The 15,642-nt window shown below is 41.9% G+C and overlaps 1 protein-coding gene across 1 annotated transcript; it reads left to right on the forward strand.

Annotated features, from left to right (window-relative positions):
* Positions 1–8,164: 8,164 nt before the first annotated feature.
* On the forward strand, positions 8,165–10,250 carry LOC115671547 (ABC transporter G family member 4). Its single transcript, XM_030593168.2, has one exon. The coding sequence runs from the start codon at positions 8,243–8,245 to the stop codon at positions 10,166–10,168; it is 1,926 nt and encodes a 641-aa protein (XP_030449028.1). The 5' UTR covers positions 8,165–8,242; the 3' UTR covers positions 10,169–10,250.
* Positions 10,251–15,642: the final 5,392 nt, after the last annotated feature.

The raw sequence follows: 15,642 nt of genomic DNA on the forward strand, positions 1-15,642 counted from the left end.
GATTTTCATAGCGGAGTCGCCACTAATATATTTATGGTGGGTCGATTAGAAACACAAATAAAGTATAGGAAGATATATATTTTATTCCTACGAACAAGAGATTGTGAGTACGGGGACTTGATTACGCTAGATTACTCTAATGCCCTTTCGGTACCTTTTTTTTTCATGAAAAACATTTGAGCAGGCAGCTTTGATTCATTTTAACTTAGTCACTAACACGTGAGGTGACCATGCGGGTGCGCAAACCACAAAAGTAACATCCAATAATAAAAGCAATAAATAAATTGCTAGATTAGGAGAATAATCTACCTCAAAGCGACGTAAACATCTGCATTGTTAGCTAGAAAATCACATCAACATTCCTAATATGATTTCTAGTTAACAAGTAATTCACTCAATTTATTTTTTTGGGGTTTTCTCTTGATTAAATGAAAACTAACTTACGTGCTATGACGTGCAAATTATGACATGCAATTAATTAAACCTAGAACATGCGATTAAATGACCTAACTCTAATGACGGGCAAATGAGGTATTTTTTGGTGTTTTTCAATCAAATTCGGAATTAAAAAAAATGCCTAACTTATATGCAATCTATCCTAGAAAAGATAATTTAATCTATCCTAAAATGACTTCTTTTGGGTATTTTTTTTATGAAAATTCGAAATTAGAAATCACCCTAAATAAACCATCAAGATTAAAATAATATCTAACCTAAACTAGGAAGTAAATTACTTTGAATCCTAATTTAAGTTGGAAAATTATCCTATCTTTCTAGCATATCTAGGTTATCCTATTCTATTCGAAAAAAGTTATTTAGACACATCCTAAACATGCATAATTATCTTCTAAGAAAATCAATTCAAATCCTAACTAAAATTTTTTGGGATTTTCTTTTAAAAAGAAACGAAATCAAACAACCGAATGACCACCACCGTCGAAACCAATCCATGCAATCCGCAAGATTTGTTGTATCATCTTTGAATTAGGAAAACGATATAAACCAACGATCATATTCATGTGGTTATGAATATCGATAGGAGGCTATTCGCTTAAATTTGGAAATATTATAAAATCTCTTATTGTATCCAAATGGTTATGAATAGAATAAAAATTTTCCATGCCGCCGAGTATCGTATCTCATGATTGAGATCGGATAGTCGTCCATGCACGTTGTTAAGTTAGGAAAATTCCCTAACTTAGGATATTTTAAAATCTTGCGGATGCGACATGCATCATTCAAATATATCTGCCGACCAACCAAAGATAGCAAAATCACTCAAATTAGGAATTTAAATATTTGAAACGATATCGGATAAAGTTTCTTACCTAATTTACGGATAACTTCCAAATTCGAGCTTGACCCCGAATTGGGTTTGTGGATCACGGGACGGCCGACGGTGGTGGACCGGCGGCGGGGTTCTCGGCGGGGATGACGGCTTGGCCAAGTTAGCGGCGGAAACGAGGACAGTGGCGGTCGATGGTGGCTTGGCCGAATGGACTCAGCTCGGTATCGGTAGCGACTTTTGGTGTTTGTTTGTAAAACAAACAAATAAGGCTATTTCCTTGTCTCACATAGGAAAGAAAGAAAAGTTTTGGTCTATTTATAAGTTAAAATATTATCCTTTATTGTAAATGGAGAAAATGGGTGAGTGGGCTAGACCCCACAATACCCGCGTGCGGGTGCGAGATTTTAACGCTCACATTACGCGCACTTAGCACGCATCTGCGCCGCGGACCAAAATAAGCCTTAATTGACAATCTATTTTTATTTATTTATGTAATTTTTTTTAAACTTATGACTGTTCGGACAAAACTGTCCATTTTAGGACACTAAAAGGTATGTCCAAAATTGACAGTTTTCATGCTCGAAGAGTTGTGTCCGAATCGCAGCTTTTCGAACATGAACGGTTGTGTTCGGATGGCGGTTTTTCAGACACGAAGGGTTATGTCCGAATTGTAATTTTTCGGACATGAAAGAGTATGTCCGTATTGACAGTTAGACACTAAGAGGTGTGTTCTATTTGCTTATATATATTGGACAATTCTGTACAATTAAGAGATATTCGGAATTCCCTTCATTTTCGTCTTCCTTAAGAGAAAAACGAGACAGTCATTTTCTCAATTGTTTCGCAGAGAGTTTTAGGAGATTTATTGGAATTGCTATCCAGTATTCTCACCATGACTTTGTTGTATCTTGAAGGGAATTTGCCAGTAACCTATAGCAACTTCATGGGGCAAATTGATTTTAAAAGAGAGTGGTTACACGCCTCAAAGTCCGACTACATTCCGATTCCATTTCCTACGAACACATTTTTCCCAACTTCTAGCTCAAGAAGAAAGCTAGAGAAACTAAACTAAACAATCATTTACGTTGGATCCCTTCCAGCCTATCAAGCAGCCTGCGTTTATTCCGAAAATGGAATTCACGATCCTTCCAATACCATGAGGATTCTCCTGAATCGCCTAGACATGATTCCAGAGATCCAGAATGCCAAGCCGTGCAAAACACTTCAGAAACATTTGGATGAAGGAGCCACTTCCAAACGAACAGGGTGGGCATAGACACAGCTTCAAGCAAGCATTACATTGATCACAATCTTTTTGGCCCCTAATCCTTTGCCGCATCAAGGCAATGAAATTGTTCTTGTAAGCGAGATTGAATGCTTTTTCGGGTCCTTGCATTCGTCCCGAAGGGAATCCGACTCATGTGTGAGCGAGGTTATCTTCTTTGGGGTCTATGCGTATTCGCTTAGCCTTTCTAGTGGTAAGTTCGATTTGCTTATTTCTTCTAAGAGCTTTCCCAGCTCAAATAATTTGTTTAATTGTGAGTCACCTAAAAAACAAAGTAAGCAGTTGTAGAGCGACGATCAGTGGGATCTCAAGCCCAGTCTGTATCGGAATCGACCTCTGAATTGATTTACCTAGTAGCGGTGGTACTTGATGGACTCGGCTAGGCTCCTCACGAGTGTGGTCGACGGATTGTGGCACAGCCAAGAGGGGTGCTCAACGGTGGATGGCTCGAATCACGCGGCAGGTTTTTCGAACGAGGCTCGCCGATGGGCTGTCTCTCCATGGTGCTCGGCGATCAGCAATGAGAAGGAACTCTTAGCCTTCGCTGCTGGTCGATGGTGCTGCCCGAAGATGGCGGGGACAGGCTTGGAGCGTCAGGAGTGTCGGACAAGAGGCGGATGTAAACTCGTGCTCACGGGAAGCCCAAAAAGAAACCAAAAACCGTGACCTCCAAGTGTGGGTTTCTGATCTCTGGGCGTCTCCACTCTTTTGTTTTTATTTTTCTTTGCTGGCACCTTTCACTCAATCTATTTGAGTGCTCTCTTCTTTCTTTTGCACAGAGACCACCAAGGATCAAACTTACCGCTTGACCATGGCTAGTCTTGACTAGATTTCGTTGCTTTGGCAGTGGGTCTTCAATGGCTAAATCTATCGAACGCTGGAAGTGTTGGCGGCAATGATGGGTGGTTGCAAAGCTTAGGAGGAACCACCGCGGGAGAGAGAATTTTTCTTCTTTTTCAGCTGTAAATCTCTCTCTCTCTCTCACACACGCTTTTCTCTCTTTTTTTTTCTCTCTTTTGGCCGTGAATTCTGAATTTGTGTGGCCTCCCCCTTTTATGAGCCCTTAATGAATGTATTTATGGGTAAAGTGTAGGGTTTTTTGCTTGCAATTATTTCCTATTTCGATTCAAAGAAGATATTGCACCATCTATTGTAATCTGTGATAATATCAAATCAATTTGTTCAATTTAAATCATGATAATATTCAGATTAATAAATCAATATTTTCCAACTCGACATTTTCCAATGAAAATTTCAGCTCTTATAATGTTCATGGGCTTGGCCAAGAATTTTCTTGAACGCTGGCTTAGTCCAATTTCATTAAATTCAGAGCCATTCACTCAAGTCCATCCGCCACCGGTCCAATGCAAATGGAACTATATGAGCCTATGGAAATGCTTCTAATATCTATATGCATTTTAATTAATATTTTTTCTAGAGACCAGGATCGATCCCTAATTTTTTAATGCGTAAAATAACTAACTGGGTCACCAAAATTTAGGTGTAAACACCTAGTCAACGGAAAATGTTACCCTACCAAAGTTTAAATTCAGAAAAATGATTTCCTCTTTAAAAAATCGAAAATTAGTTTTCAAAATATGACTAAATATCGGTACTTGGACCAGAAACTCTACGCTTGGGCACAAGAACCTCAACACTCGCTCCTGGGCCCTTAGCATCGAGATCGGGTCCTCAATGCCCCCACCTAGGTCCATCGAGACCGTGCTCGAGACCCTAGCTGCCGCGCCTTGATCTTTTGAGGTTGGGCTCGGGACACCGGTGTCGATGCCTGTGCCTGGATGCCAAGCCTGGTAACATCAAGGTCGGGCCTAGGTACTCAGCCATGCCTGTGTTCATTGAGGCCGGGTCTTGGACCCTGGTGCTTGTGCTTGGGTCCTTGACTCTTGAGCTCGGGTCCATCGAGGCAGTGCCCAAGACCTCGACGCTCATGCTCGGGTCCTCGCGCTCGTGCTCGGGTCCCCGGCGCATGGGCCTGTGTCCATCGAGGCCAGGCTTGTGCTTGGGACCCTGGCCAACTACATCAGTACCAGAGTCCTAAGCTTGGCATTGATTGACCCAAGCCCCAACACCGAGGTCGGGGACATGGCCTCAATGGACCCCGGCCTAGGTGTTGGCAACCTGGGCCCAACCTCTATAAATTCGAGCTAGGACGCCAAGGAGCCGGGCACAGGCATAGGCATAGAGTTCTTGGATTCGGTTTCGGTGGACCCAAGACTAGTTCTCTTTTAGATCCTAGGCAAATATCGGAAAATATTGTTATTTTTCAGTTCTTTTTTAGGTTTCAGTCGGAAATCGCTAACGTGGACGCTATCTGAGGCACTTTTAAACCGGACAACGAGCATCTTATGTGGCACTATCGGTGTTAACGTGGACGCTATCTGAGGCACTTTTAAACCGGACAACGAGCATCTTATGTGGCACTACCGGTGTTAACGTGGACATTTTTTATAATTTTTTTTGTTTTTCTCTTTTCTCTTTTCTTTTTTTCTTAATCTTTTTTTTTTTTTTTGCCTTAGGGCTAGCAAGGTCACCGGCCACAAGCGAAGGCCGGCGACCCTCACCGACACTGGGCGATCACGAATTACCCATAATTTCCTTCAAGTGGGTGAGCCCAACAATGGCCGAAGAGAGCCTCCCTGTGAACCGTCTCCACTGTAGCAAAATGTTGGCGACGCAACCGTTGTCGTTGCAATCGACGCCTTACAAGGACCCATCACAAGGATCGCCATTGAGGGTCCATGACAAAAGGTACTTGCTTTCTGGGTCTAGGCTGGCTTTCGTGTCCATGAAAGCTCTCAGCTCGGCGCTTGTTGCAGAGACAAGCACATTGCTTTGCCACCAGAGGAAGCTGAAGATCTAGAAGAAGAAGAAGTGTTCTCTCTCTCGGACCCAGATCCGGTGAGGGCTGGGCAAGGGCTTCACGACCCTCGCCCAGAGCTACTGAGGGCTACGACATCCTCACCCAGTGCCGGCGAAGGTGTCTTGGCCCTCGCTCGTGGCTAGTGACCATTGTCAGCCCTCAGGCCCAAAAAAAGTAAAGAAAAGAAAAGGAAAAACAAAAAAACTATAAAAAAAATCTCTAAAAAATTATTTAAAAAAATGTCAATGTCAGCGCTGGCCATGCCACGCAGGACAGCTGATATCCACGCCAGTAATTTCCAGTCTAAATTGGCCAGATGGACTGAATTGGTACAAATATGAAAATATTTATTACTAAATTGGTCCGATTGAAAAATTTAAAACTTTTTTGATACTTTTCTCGAGGTGATGGTGGTGGAAAAAGGTGGTTGACATGGTTCAGGAGGAGGTGAAGGTACTTGCAGTCGGGATGGACCATATGAAACCATGAACTGATATATTTAAATTCGAAAGTTAAAAAACTTAAATGAGCGATTGAAAAGTTATCGCACTAAGCTAAACGTTATACAAAAGATTTGAAACTTCTAATGTTCTTTTTCCGGCTTATATCCAAGTTTATCAATGTAGATAATCATATCTAGAAAATGCATATTGATCGTATCCCTAAATTGTGAAAAAAAAAGCTATTTATGGGAAAAGAAAAGTCATTAAATAATTCGTTAAAATGACTCAAAGGGAAGTTAATGTTAGGTTTATTGAGTTGGAAGAAATCTTTCAATAACATAATAATGATTATTGTTAGAATTATATTACCTGAATTTTTGTATCTCTCATATCGTAATCTCGCAATCCCGATTGATTGTATATTTCTATTATGATATTATATTACTATAGATAGCCGTGTGCTTTATCATGATATATGTAAACGTAATATTATATGCTCGCTGTATGCAGCTCGCATTTCCTATCTAAATCATTACATGAGATACGTCAAATTTGATGGACACCCGTTAGCTCAATGTTTCAAAGGATAACATGGTTCTTCATGCAATCATGTGTATACGACCCATACTGATCGATGAACATTGGGACCTCCCTCAACTGAACCCAATGTAATATGTATTATGTAGGGATGTTAGGTCATTTTCTAGGTTCTCGAGTTACAATCAATCTCTCTTTGTTCGATCGGTTCTTCTCAACCTCTTTTGTCTCCTTCTGTTTTCCCCAAGAAAAAACTCGTTGGCCAGGAAGGTTTCTCTCTGTTTCGTCGTTTTTCCTTGGGTGAAAATGTGGAGCTTTCGTCTTTCCTTTCAACTCGTCGACGAATGATGCAACATTCACGGCTTGTGGACCGCATACGAGCATGGACAAGTCACGGATGTGTCGAATATCTAAATTCGATCCTATCAACGATGCAAGAAAGTAATGAAAATTCGCACAACACAAAAATTTACGTGGTTCAGCAGGGGAGATGTTCCGCCTACCTACGCCCACGGGGAGAAGAGATCCGTTTTACTAATAACGTAGAAAAGTGTATAGCCACTCTTTCTCACCTCCTCCCTCTCTCTCTAGAGACATGTTTCGCCCTAAATATATATAGCGAAACCCTACATGGTACAAATTACAAAATTGCCCACATAGCCTAAAATAGCCTCTGGCGGCCCGAGGGCGCTGCCCCCGCGACCCCCCCGGACCCCTGCCCGCTCACCGGGGAGCGGGACCCCCGTGCTGTTCAGTCGTAAGGGGGCCTTTCGGAACCGCCTCATAAGGATTTTGGATAACAGAATACAAGACATCAACCTCAACAGGATGTGCTGCGAACTGATGATAATGGCGTTGTGAAGTGCTGCTGGCTTGTGAGAGCTCGTGATCAGCGAGAGAGTTTATTTCCAATATAAAATTTTGTATCATCTTATACAAAAACACTTGATCCAACAGTTCGCACAATACCAACATTTCACTTGATATGAACATACAAGTAGTGTAAACCCACGTCGCCTATCAATAATGCAACTTTTATATATACAGAGTCTCGTGTCACAGGATAACTCAAACTTTCGATTTGGACTTTTTTATATGGTGTCGGAGTACAAGTCAAGAGTTCAAATCCTAGCATTCGTCTCTCCGACTCAATTTCTCGTGGTGGATCGACAACTTGTTCCTGGAATAAGAGCTTTTAATATTTGGAATGGGCTGTCACATGATTCTTTCTCACTGAGTTGGCTCAAGGTCGCACCTCTGTCCTCTTGCTGGTTTATCAATACCATCCGGTCTGTGGAGTCACATTACTCTTCAGATATTTCTTTCTAGACTCTGCTGCTGGGCCATTCTCAACTAATCTTTGGGCGTCTGCTGAATCTCAAGCCTCATATTTTGTGTGACTGATTAATCTAATTCGTACGTTCCTGTTGAAGCTTGATGTCAAGAAGAGAAATTGCTGAATTTTGTGCAGATATGATCTGTTTTTCCTGGTCACAGATCTCAATCATGACCTGACTAAAAATTATTGGATGGCATTATATTATACCCTTTTTAGCAGGCCATCAAATACATCACTGACATTCTAGTTCTATTGGTCTTGCCATTAATTATTTAGAGGCAACAGGACATTTGCAAATGGCCAAAGTCACAATTTCAGATTATTTTTTCTTTATAGTTATATTTTGCGTGGCCCTCAAACTTTTTAATTGTCAATCTCTTTCATATCCCCATCAGTATTATACTCCCAAAACACAACACATGGAAATTATTGCCAACAAATCCTCCCCTTTTATCTCTCTCATTCTCATATGCCCATCCCTCCCTCAGTCTCCACCAACTCCTCCATGGAAGACCATTCACCTTCACCTTCAACTTCTCCACCACCACCACCACCACCACCATCTCCTCCATCTCCATCCACCACACCACCACCACCACAACCTGCTCTTTACAGGCTAACAGCTTCTTCCATTTCGTACAAAAAGTCGAACACTTTCATCACAAAAACCCTCCATCAATTCCTAGCCTTTAAACCATGCACAAAACTATCCCCTCCCACCTACATCCTCCGCGACATCTCCCTCGTCGCCTACCCGTCCCAAATCCTTGCGATAGTCGGCCCAAGCGGGGCTGGGAAGTCTACCCTCCTTGACATTTTGGCGGCTCGAGTGACGCCCACCCGCGGAACTCTCCTCCTCAACTCTTCTCCCATCAACCCTTCGACATTCCGCAGACTCTCAGCCTACGTCCCCCAGCACGACGCATGCCTCCCTCTACTCACCGTCTCTGAGACATTCGTCTTCGCCGCCCGCCTGCTCATCCCTGACAAGTCACAGCTCCTAACGGTCGTGGCCTCTCTCCTGACAGAGCTAGGGCTGAGCCACCTGGCTGATACCCGGCTAGGGAATGCCCTATCGGGAGGTGAGCGGCGGCGTGTCTCGATCGGGCTCAGCCTCCTCCACGATCCGGCAGTGCTCCTCCTTGATGAGCCGACTTCCGGGCTGGATAGCACATCGGCGTTCAATGTCATGCAGATCCTCAAGAAGATCGCCGTCACACGTCACCGGACTGTGATCTTGTCGATCCACCAGCCGAGCTTCAAGATCCTCTCCACCATTGACAGAATTCTGTTGCTCTCAAAAGGGTCGGTGGTCCACCATGGAACGCTCTGCGACCTCCAAAGCTTCTTGCTCTCCAATGGCTTCACCGTGCCGCCTCAGCTTAATGCCCTCGAGTACACCATGGAAATACTGAACCGGCTCCAAGAGAACAACAAACCCGAGACGCTCTCACAGTCTCCACCGTCACTTCCTCCATCACCAGCTCATTGCTCCGAGACTAATACTGCTTCAGATCATCATCACAAAGTCTCAAAGATCAGATACAAGAGCTCGAGGCTCGACGAAATCTTGACACTCTACAACAGGTCGTGGAAGATCATCTACAGGACGAGACAGCTCCTCCTGATCAACACCATAGAAGCCCTCCTCGTTGGGCTTGTCCTCGGCACTATCTACATCAACATAGGGTTCAACAAGGAAGGCATCGAAAAGAGGTTTGGTCTCTTCGCCTTCACTCTCACTTTCCTCCTCTCCTCCACGACCGAAGCCTTACCCGTCTTCATCAACGAAAGGCCCATCCTCTTGCGAGAAACGTCGAGTGGAGTCTATCGACTCTCGTCCTACTTGATAGCGAACACGTTCGTCTTCTTGCCCTACTTGCTTGCCGTGGCTATTATATACTCGGCCTCGATGTACTTTCTTGTGGGCCTTTGCGCCTCGTGGCAAGCCTTCGCCTACTTTGTCCTGGTCATCTGGATTATTATCCTGATGGCGAACTCTTTCGTCTTGTTCTTGAGCTCCATTGCGCCAAACTACATTGCGGGGACGTCTTTAGTGACGGCATTACTTGGGGCCTTCTTCCTCTTCTCGGGCTACTTCATTTCGAAGCAGAGCATACCCAAGTACTGGCTGTTCATGTACTTCTTCTCCATGTACAAGTATGCGCTCGACGCGCTGCTCATCAACGAGTATTCGTGCCTCTTGTCAAGGTGCTTGATCTGGTACGACGAGAACAAGACGTGCATGGTGAGTGGGAGAGACGTGTTGCAGAAGCGAGGGCTTCACGAGGGCGAGATGTGGACAAACATTTACATTCTGATCGGGTTCTTCATGTTCTACCGCGTGCTTTGGTTGCTGGTTCTGATGCGAAGGGTTTCGAGATCAAAGAAGTGAAATTTGCAACTATATTTTACTCATCATAATCTATATTCTTCAAGAAAAAATAAGACACTGCCTTCTTCTTTTCTGTTTCTTATTCTCTCTCTCCGATTTTACACTGCTATTAGATCTTCATATGCTCCTCTAATGGCTTCCATTGCTTTATAAATTGTGTCAATTTCACACAAAACAAGTAGATAACAGTTCCACTTATTAGGATTAAGTTTCTCGCTGAAGCTTTTTAGCATTAACCTTACGAAAAACACTCTGCATGGACCAGATTTATGGAACAAACATAAGTCACAATGGCTAGATCAAAGAAATCAGTACACATGGAGAAGCGAGCAAATATCAAAATTTAAAGACAAAGTTTGTTCGATTTTGCGTATTGTAATTCAGTTTGTTACATTATGTCAGTTATGCAATGAGTGAAGTTTTACGTGGAATCCATCAATATAATACTCGAGATTCTCCTGGCTCCCGATGAATTGGGTCCATGCGAGGACATACCTGAAGAAATATTGAGGCTTGAAGAGTATCATAATCTTATTGAAATCTTTTAACCACGTAAATCTGCATGTTGACCCCACAACCAAATTTCCAACTTGTGGACATGAAGGTGGTGGATCCAATTAGGTGTAAAATTACTCCACGATTTATTCTTTTCCCTAATTATAAGAATTCAAGAATTTGAGGTCACGGGTTCACAACTATCGATCCACGGAGAGCTAAGCTATAGCGAAGAAACCAAGAAGATGTGCAGTCGTTGTCCTCATTCAGGATGTTTTGTCCGAAGGTGAAATTTGTGTCTTTTCTTGTTTTGTTGTCTTCCCTGAATCGCTGCATCTTCTCTTCACGGGTCTCTCTTGTGATGTCGCTCGTGAACTGGTTGTTGGACTGTCTCAAATGGGTGTCCACTGTGCTCGTACATGCATCATCTCTTTAACTGCAACCCTATTCTCCCTGCGAATCTAAGGACTAGCAGATTGATTGAAGGAAACAAAAGGTAAAAGCTTACTAGCATAAGCTAGTAACATAACGTTCTTACATATGTAAACTCAGTTCACTAGAGCAAGTGACTAATAATTGATACAAGGGTCTTACAAATGACTGTGTGCTCAAAACGTCCTATCTGTAGCCATATATGAACAAAATGTTTTCACAAACAAATGATGTCAGATAGTGTCATTTTTACAAATATATCGATCTAGACAAAAAGGTTCCATGTCCTTTTTACGTTTCATTTGACGAATAAATGATATTGAATGGGTATGTGTTCGAACTCTTCAAATGAAAAGTAAGGCAATTTCGATGAACTTTGTCAAGTGATCAAGACAATACCAACCAATCTTCTATTGGCGTTGTAGTGATTTTGTTTATTTTTCAATTATTTTCAGTTTTACTAATGTTACTATTCTAAAACACATTTCTACAATAATAAGAAGTTCAAAGTGTAACCTACATCATACTTTAAGATATATCTTTGAAGTTTTATTGTAATTTCTAAATAATAGCTCATGCTCCTTTCAATTTAATATCAATTAATTCTCATACAAACGTTAAAGTATGGGGGGCCGCCAATATTATACCATTATGATATGAATATCGATATAACATATTATCGATATAACATATTAGATATAGTAACATAAGTAAAAATATATTTACCAGTAATCATGTTACAGCCATATTAACATTTGCAAAGTTGGAAATGATAATTAACTTGAAGTATCAAGAGATGCAAGATGTTATCACGACTAACTATTGGCAACAAAATTTTCACAAGAAAAGGAAGGAATGTGTTCTGATTCAGAAAATAAATCAAGTGGAGCCTAAACGAGCGTCCTCACCTTACGCTCCCAAAAGAACTCCCTGGCAAGCTGATCCGTTAAAAGGATCAAACAAAAAGCAGTCAAATCAAAATAAGACTAGAAAGAAGTCGGAAAAAAGAGGGCCTCTTCCGCGATGATCGAAGAAACCGATGAAGTGAACCGTCGGCCCCCGTAGGCACAAAGGCAACCCACGCCTCATAAAGATTGGGTCTTCCCTACTGCCGGCAAGACCTCGTAGAGTTTCTGAAAGATTACCAACCTAGTCATAAAGAGATATGCCGGGTCACAACGCCAAGCAGTTCCAGTTTCTTGGTCTGAATTTCTTTAAAATCACGATAGAACATTGTATCTTTTTGCAAGATAACCAACAATTTTTTTTTGTAATACATTGTCATGGATGATAAGATAAATCAACTCTTGCCAAAACAAAAGAGAGATAATAAATGGTTACAGAAAAGGAAAGAGAGAATTCCGTAAAGAAGGAAATTGAAATATATGGTATCGGAAGATGATCTTGGAGAATTTTCCTCTAACTATCCATAAATAGAGACTAGAGAGGAGCAAATAAACAAGAGAAAAGAAAATATTTTTAACACTCAAACAATTTCTAATCATATAGCTTCCTCTTCTTTTTCACACACAAGCAGATGGCAGGTGAAACTTTTGATAAAAGGAAGGAAAGCTATTAGGAGAGGGAATTTACATTATTATATGCTATCACGTTAGTCTATGCTTTCAAGAGAGGGGGATTTACGTTTTATGTTCACTCTTATTCCATTGATTCATTTTAGTACGTGCTCAAAATATTGCATGTGCTTACATTATAATTCAATAAGTATTGCAATTTGATGTCTCATCCTTTCTTTTGTAAAAGGAATGACAAATACACAAATGAAATGTCAAACAAAAAGTATAAAAATTGAGAACGTGGAGATTCAAAATCATGAATCAAGAACCATTGTTCTGTCCATATTCTGGCTGCTTGTTAGGAGAGGTCTATGAAAATATAATTCACGAGCAGAAAGAATGGATAAGAAATCCAATCTCAAGAGGGGTGATTACATTAGCGTTAATTTTCATTCGCAAAACAAATTTACTTCAGGTCATCAAAAATCCATTCGAACGAAAGAAATAACAAAACCTTAACAAATCTTGGTTGACTTCTTGGGCCAAAGTCAAATCCCCCCACTTCTCAGAATGTGTATATTCTTGGGCCAACCAAAGTCTTATTACAGGCTCAAAGTCGCTCGGGCCTATTTTCCCCAACAGCCAGAGCTCCTCCTGCTATTAACCTCATCAATAATCCCTCAGCATGCTCAGATTGTTAATAAAATTTCGTTTATGAACTTATGTGACAGGCTGGAGTTGACTATTAAACATATTCTTGTTAACTGAAAAAGTCATTGTAATTTGCCACTTGTTAGTATATCTAGCATTAACCGTCTTCATGAATGATGCAAGCGATGAGATTGTTATAATTTGTTTATTACTTGACGTGGCAGATTATAAGTTTATGATTTCGTATGGCATACTTGCTTAATTCTTAATTGCATTTGCTACATGAGTTTGTAAAATCACTTCCACTATGAATGATAGTATGTGCAGCATCACTCTATCCTCATTTTCCATGTACAAGTACAGCAACTGCAAAACCTTGGCTCTTATTTCTACGTACAAGTAAGAAAAGAAAGGTTCTCTAGAGTGAAGTATTCACTTCAGATATGCGAAAATATCCCTAAAAGGGTTAAATATTCTTAATGAGAATGTTATATAAGGATGTAGCAGGCTAGTTTGTGTTGACACCTAAATTTTGGCGTATCATTTAGTGTAATTTGCATAGAAAATTAGGGATTAAATTTTTAACCCCTAAACAAAAATATTTAAATTGCATAAACATATAGTTTAGGTCCATTTAATTTAATTGCATTTTTTGCATCAGATTGGCAGTGGCGAATGAGCTTAAAATTTCATCGAACGAGACTCGGCTCGCTTGGAATGCAAGGGCCGGGAATTACAAGTCAAACGGGCTCGGTTGTTTTAATTTGAGCTTAATTCGGCCCATTATCCTTAATTAATTCAGCCCATTTAAATTAAATTAAAATCTAAGCCCAAGCCTAAGCCCATTAAGACTAGGAAGCCCGGTTAATTAACCTAGGGTTGCGATATAAATATGTCGTTATGCGTCATAATCAAGGGGGGCGCTCATAATTTTCAAGTTCAGAAATTTCAGAGAACACGTGAGTGAAAGAAAGAGAGAGACAGAGTCAGTTGCGTGTGTGTGAACCACCGCCACGCCGCCCTTCCATCGTGTCCGCGACACCCCTGTTGCCACTCTCACGTTGCCTCCGCCACCGAGTCCGACCAGCGCCCGCCGAGCTCGGTTGCTGTTCTGCCCTGCGTCACCTTTGCTACCCGCTGCCGTCCCTAGGTGACCCGAGCTGCTGCTGGTCGAAGCCTGCTCCCGTTGCTGTCGACGATCCACTGCCACTGCACCAGCTGCTGCTGCCGGCGCTCGCGTCCCTCTGCTGTCCAGACCAGCAGTGGAGGAGCCTAGATCAACGCCAAACACGGTCAAATCAAGCGTGTTTGGTAATTGAATAGACAAACCCACGTGAAGTTGAAGAAAGAGTCCAGGTGTCTAGCAATTCCACTAGTCCATGTTCGTGGAATTTTGGTCAACAGTTGCTGCCCCCAGGTTCCGCTGCTGCTTCCTTCGCGGCGCTTGAGAATCCCGCTGCTGTTGTCGCCGCTGCACTCACACCATCACTGCTGCTGGTCGCTACCCTTGCTCGCACGAGGCCAACCCCGACGCCGGCTGTTCCTTTGGTTGCGTTCCGTGCGACGCCTGCCCCACCACAACGCCGACATCCTCCGAAGTTGCTGCCATCCCCGACGTTCGTCGCCCTCCCGTGGTGAGCTGCTGCTGTTCCGTGACTTCCGAAGACCACTCGTCGCTGCTATTGTCGACCCGTGCAAGCTCGTTCAGTACCGCCGCTGCTGTCCCGCGGGGAGTCGCTGCCCGTCGTCGATCCGTCGGCCACCGTTTCGCCGCTCATCGCAATCCGTAATCCCGATCCGCAAGTTCGAATTTGGAAAATATCCGCAAATTAAGTAAGATCATTATCCGAATATTTTTTGAAATATTTAATTTCTTAAGTTTTCGGTGTTTGAATATTTCGTGGATATTATTTGGTGGATTGCTAAATCTTAGGATAATATTTGGGATATCCGCAATATTTGAAACACTTAAAATTAGGAATTTTGCCTAATTTAGCAACGTATCTGGACCACTATTCGACCTTATCCCTAAGGTACGATACGCGGCGATACGAAAAATCGTTATCTTGTCCATAATCACTTGGACACGATAATAGATTTTATTTGCTTTCCGAATTTGACCAATCAACTTTCTGTCGATATCTATAACCCTATAGATATGACCGTTAGTTTGATTTCTTTGCCTCATTTAAATTTGATAAGAAAAATTTTGCGGATTGTGGATATTGATTTGATGGTGGTGTTTATCTCTTATTTGATTTTGTTTCTTTAAAAGAAAACCCAAAAAGATTAGATGCAATTTGAATTGATTTCTTTGAAGATAATGTTGCATGTTTAGAATATATCTAGATAACATTTTTTTTGAATAGAATAGCACAA

The sequence above is a fragment of the Syzygium oleosum genome, unplaced genomic scaffold (genome assembly GCF_021117445.2).
Source record: "Syzygium oleosum isolate NSW1041296 unplaced genomic scaffold, Sole_v2.1 Sole_v2.25, whole genome shotgun sequence".
NCBI lineage: Eukaryota > Viridiplantae > Streptophyta > Magnoliopsida > Myrtales > Myrtaceae > Syzygium > Syzygium oleosum.